The sequence below is a fragment of the Ursus maritimus genome, unplaced genomic scaffold, assembly GCF_017311325.1.
Source record: "Ursus maritimus isolate PB19 unplaced genomic scaffold, ASM1731132v1 scaffold_8, whole genome shotgun sequence".
NCBI lineage: Eukaryota > Metazoa > Chordata > Mammalia > Carnivora > Ursidae > Ursus > Ursus maritimus.
Window position 1 is genome coordinate 81,293,240 of NW_024426996.1, and position 4,608 is coordinate 81,297,847.

Consider the following 4,608-nt stretch of genomic DNA (forward strand, 5'->3'; position numbering starts at 1 on the left):
AGCGGTTGGCGGCGGGGGGGGGGGGGAGCCTGGGGAAGGGGCCCTGGGGAGGAAACCCTTTACATTCTACATTCGTCCCCCTGGTGCTGCGAGCACCGGTGGCCAGGAGGTCATTGTACAGTAGGGCGGGCACCCCAGGGATCCCTGCGCCGGGGGCCTCAAGACTCGCGCACACACACACACACACACAAAGTTGTCTGTCCATCCGTCCGTCTGTCCCAGGGCTCAGGCCCGGGCCAGGGGGCCCCAGTGGTCGACAGCACGCCACCAGCAGCACAGGGGGAGCTGGCATCCGCTCTCACATTGGCGGGGGCTCGGCCTACAGGCCGGTGGCCCTTCACGTCCGCGGGCCCCCACTGCCGGGTGGGGCTGGAGGCAGCAGGTCATGGGCAAACACAGAGTCGTCCCCCGAGGAGCTGGAGCTGGGGGTGTCCTGGCCACCTGGCGAGTACTGCTCGAAAGGCACAGACAGGTCCAGGTACTCCTGCGGATGGGCGGCCGTCAATGCTGTGTGCCCCCCCCCCCCCAGCGCAGGGGCAGGGGCAGGCCAGCACTCACATCCGTGGACGTCACAGTGAGGACACGGTCCAGGTCCTCCACCAGCTGCTTGAAGGTGGGCCTCTGGGAGGGCACCGCGTGCCAACACTCCCGCATGATCATGTACCTGTGGACGGCGCGGCTGAGGCTCCCGGCCCGGCCCTCGGGAACCCGCTGAGGGGGCAGGGAGCGGACGGCCAGGCCGTGGGGGCTGCCCCGTGGACCGGTGTCAGGAAGGGTGGCCACAGGGCACAGACACTCACAGGTCGTGTGTGCAGTTGGCTGGCTTGTCCATGCGGTGACCCTCCTTCAGCAGCTTGAAGAGCTCCTCCACGGGGATGCCGGGGTATGGCGAGCCCCCCAGGGTGAAGATCTCCCACAGCAGGACCCCAAAGGACCAGCTGGTGGGGAGCACAGGACAGTCAGCCTGCCCTGCCCCGAAGAGACCCCCACCGAGCGTAGGGCAGATGGGCCAGGGCCCGGGACGCTCCCAGCTCCGTCCCACGTCCCCCGCCACTCCCCACCCCCTGGCCCTCCCCAGGTTCTGAGAGACCACATACACGTCACTCTGGTGGGTGTAGACACGGTCAAACAAGGCTTCAGGCGCCATCCACTTCACAGGCAGCCGGCCCTGGGACAGGGAAGGGGGCACGTTAGGGCCAGGTGCCCTCCTGAGGGGGGCGCTTCCCTCTCCACAGCCTCCCACCGCCCACCCGCTCCAGCCGGGCTCACGTTGGTGGTCTTCTTGTAGTAGTCAAGGTTGTGCACATCACGGGCCAGGCCGAAGTCCGCGATCTTCATCACGTTGTCCTCGGTCACCAGCACATTGCGCGCGGCCAGGTCCCTGTGGATGCACTGGGGGGGGGGGGAGGGGGCTGAGGCTCCCACGTGGCCCCAGCCGGCTGAGGGACCCGCCACCGCCTGGGAGCCCTGCGCCCCTCCTCCCACCCCCGCTCACCTTCTGCGAGGCCAGGTACTCCATGCCACGTGCCACCTGGTAGGCGCAGGACACCAGGTCCTTGCAGGTGAGCTGTTCCTCTGGCAGCTTGCAGGTGTCGAAGGAGTAGTCCATGCCCGGGGGCCGCCGCGCCCGCAGGTACTCCCTCAGGTTGCCCTTGGCCGCGTACTCCACCAGCACGTACAGGGGCCCTGCGAGCACAGGGCCTCAGAGAAGAGCCCTACGCTCGGGCCCGCGCGACCCACCGGCCCCACCACAGCACCTACCGCCCTGGGTGCAGGCCCCCAGCAGGTTGATGATGTTCTTGTGCCGGCCGATCATCTTCATCATCTCCATCTCAGACACCAGGTCCGAGAGGTCCTTGTCCGTGGCGTCGTCTGCGCGGACGGAGGGTGTCAGGCGCCACTGCCCGGCCCTGCCCAGGCCCCCTTGCCACAGCCCTCCCCTCCCTCACCTTTCAGCATCTTCACGGCCACGGTGACGGGCTTCGCAGCCCGGTCCTTGTCGATGCCGATGGCCTCCGCCATGACCACTTGGCCGAAGCAGCCCTCCCCGAGAGGCTTACCCAGGGTCAGCCTGGTGGCAGAAGCGGAGAGGCGATGAGCGCTCCCACCTGCCCCACGTCTGTCCCAGGCGGTCCGGGAGGCGGCGCCACAGAGCCCTCTGTACTTGCCCCCATAACCCTGCTCGTGAGGACGAAAGACGTTGACCCTCCAGGCCCTCCCTCTGTGAGGGCCGTCCAGATAGAGCACTCTGCGAGGGGTGCCCCCTCCCCCCTGCAGGAGCATCTGTCCCTGGCCCAGCCTCCTCCGGCCCCAGCCCCACATCCAGCAAGAGCCATGCTGCACGTAGAGCTGATTCCTATCTGCCTCTTTTTTTTTTTTTTAAAGATTTTATTTATTTATGTGACAGAGAAATAGCCAGTGAGAGAGAGAACACAAGCAGGGGGAGTGGGAGAGGAAGAAGCAGGCTCCCAGCAGAGGAGCCCGATGTGGGACTCGATCCCGGAATGCTAGGATCACACCCTGAGCCGAAGGCAGACGCTTGGGGCGCCCGGGTGGCCCAGCGGTTAAGCGTCTGCCTTCGGCTCAGAAGCGATCCGGCGCGCGGGATCGAGTCCCATCGGAGCTCTCCATTGGAAGCCTGCTTCTTCCTCTCCCACTCCCCCCTGCTTGTGTTCCCTCTCTCGCTAGCTATCTCTGTCAAATAAAGAAATAAAATCTTAAAAAAAAAAAAGGCAGACGCTTAACGACTGCGCCTCCCAGGCGCCCCCTACCTGCCTCTGATAGGAATCAATCAGGTTTCTGAGTGGAGCCCTCCCCCCCCATGGGGGCCACACCCCGTGTCCCCCACCCCCACCAGCTCAGGGCCTGGCCCAGCACACATGGTCATATCGCCAGCACTGACCGGGCCGGGACAGCTCCCACCCTGGGGGCTTCAAAGCAGGCAACTCCAGCTCAGAGACGTTGGCCAGCGCAGGGCCCTCCCCAGAAGACAGCCGGGCGATGCGCACCAGTGGCGTGTTGGAGTTCATGGACGAGTTGGACTCCAAGGACACCTGCTTGGGTCGGCAGGGACAGGTTGGTGCCACGGGGCCAAACCACAGGGGGTGGGGGAGGGTCGCGGACGGCGAGACTGCGGCTCTGTCTGTGTGAGCAGGGCCGGCCAGGGCCTGGGAGGGCTGTCTGACCTCCACGTAGCGCTACGTGAAGATAAAGTGACCCAGGGGATGGCAAAGACAAGGGCGCGGCTGGCTCAGCCACACAGACCATATCCCGGGCAGGCCCCAGGCCTCAGACACCGCGGAGTGTCCCTCAGCTCGGGAGCCCAGGGGACGGGGCCGTGGGGGGTCCGGGAGGCCAGGCGGCTCGGAACCTGGTATCTACTTTCTGTTACCTGTCGCTTGAGCGGGAAGCGGGAGACCTTGTGCACGGTGGGCGAGCCCAGGCCCTTCTTCGGGGGCGTGCGCAGGCGGCACAGTGTCACGGCCGCCACCACCAGGATGAAGAGGAGGAAGCCCACCCCGTAGCTGAGGACTCCCGCGTACACGCTGCCAGCCTCACCAGCCTCCACCAGCTCCTCCTCGGCTGCAAAGACACAGGTGTTGCAGGCCTGGCCCAGCCGCATAGGAGCCCCCACGGGCCACCCTGGGCCCGAGCCAGAGGCACAACGGGCGTGGAGAAAGGGGCTCAGACCCCCTCACTGAGGGTCCTGCGGTCAGAACGCTGGGTCAGCAGGGGGACACCCAGTAGAGGAGGAGCCCAGCAGAGCCAGCAGCACTCACACCGGCCACCCAGGGAGACGCCACAGCTACCACCTAGGCTGCTGCGGACCTGGCGGGAGCGGGGGGCTCCAGGGAGGCCCCTCTGAGCCAACACACCGCACGTCGGCTCTGTTCCCATACCAGCCACAGGGCCCGGCGCAAGAGCTCTGTGGAGCACGGTGGCCACGGGCCGCAGGGTCCCCTGCCTGTCCCTGGCAGCCGTGGGGTGTCCCAAGCCAGCGACCCCGAGAGGACAGGAGCAGAGCGAGCAGCAGCAGGAGCCGGTACCTGGCAGCACCACCAGCCACGCAGAGTGATGGGAAAACCCGATAGAATTGCCCGCCAGACACGTGTACTCCCCCGCGTCCTCAAAGGTGACATTGCGCAAGGACAGAACCTCTAGCTCCTTGTCGGTGGTGTTAGCGCCCGCCGTCTACAAAGAGAGAACACAGTGCGATAGGCGAGCGCCAGCACCTCCCAGGGGCACCACAGCCACAGTCCACGTGGCGACGATCCAGCCAGGCTGCAAGGAAAACGCCGCTGCCACCACCACCACGACCACGGCCACGGCGCCCAGGGTCCTCTGCCTCGTGCGTCCACACAGAGCCCGAAGCCAGTCCCTCCACCGGTGAGTCCTCTGTCCCGGGTGAGCGCCAGGCGTGCGGGCAGCAGCGTGCTGCACAAACGCAGCGTGAGGCTTAGCATGTGCACTGGGGGGCGCGGGCGGGCAGGCAGATGGACGGACGACAAACAGACCAACAGGCAGTGAGCAGGCAGTGGAGCCAGGGGCGAGAGCTCGAGAGAGGGCGAGAGAGCGAGTGAGAGAGCGAGCGAGAGGGCGAGCAAGACA

General features: G+C 66.4%; 1 protein-coding gene across 1 annotated transcript in view; it reads right to left on the bottom strand.

Annotated features, from left to right (window-relative positions):
• Nucleotides 1–244: 244 nt before the first annotated feature.
• The window catches only part of FGFR3 (fibroblast growth factor receptor 3), a 16,110-nt gene continuing 11,746 nt past the window's right edge, over nucleotides 245–4,608 (bottom strand). Inside the window, exons 11-18 of the mRNA XM_040625496.1 lie at nucleotides 1,950–2,071; nucleotides 1,762–1,872; nucleotides 1,496–1,686; nucleotides 1,270–1,392; nucleotides 1,098–1,168; nucleotides 801–938; nucleotides 559–664; nucleotides 245–484 (exon numbers count right to left, since the gene is read on the bottom strand). Of these exons, the coding sequence (XP_040481430.1) occupies nucleotides 338–484; nucleotides 559–664; nucleotides 801–938; nucleotides 1,098–1,168; nucleotides 1,270–1,392; nucleotides 1,496–1,686; nucleotides 1,762–1,872; nucleotides 1,950–2,071 (1,009 nt within the window). The 3' untranslated portion in view covers nucleotides 245–337. The remainder of the gene's footprint in view (nucleotides 485–558; nucleotides 665–800; nucleotides 939–1,097; nucleotides 1,169–1,269; nucleotides 1,393–1,495; nucleotides 1,687–1,761; nucleotides 1,873–1,949; nucleotides 2,072–4,608) is intronic.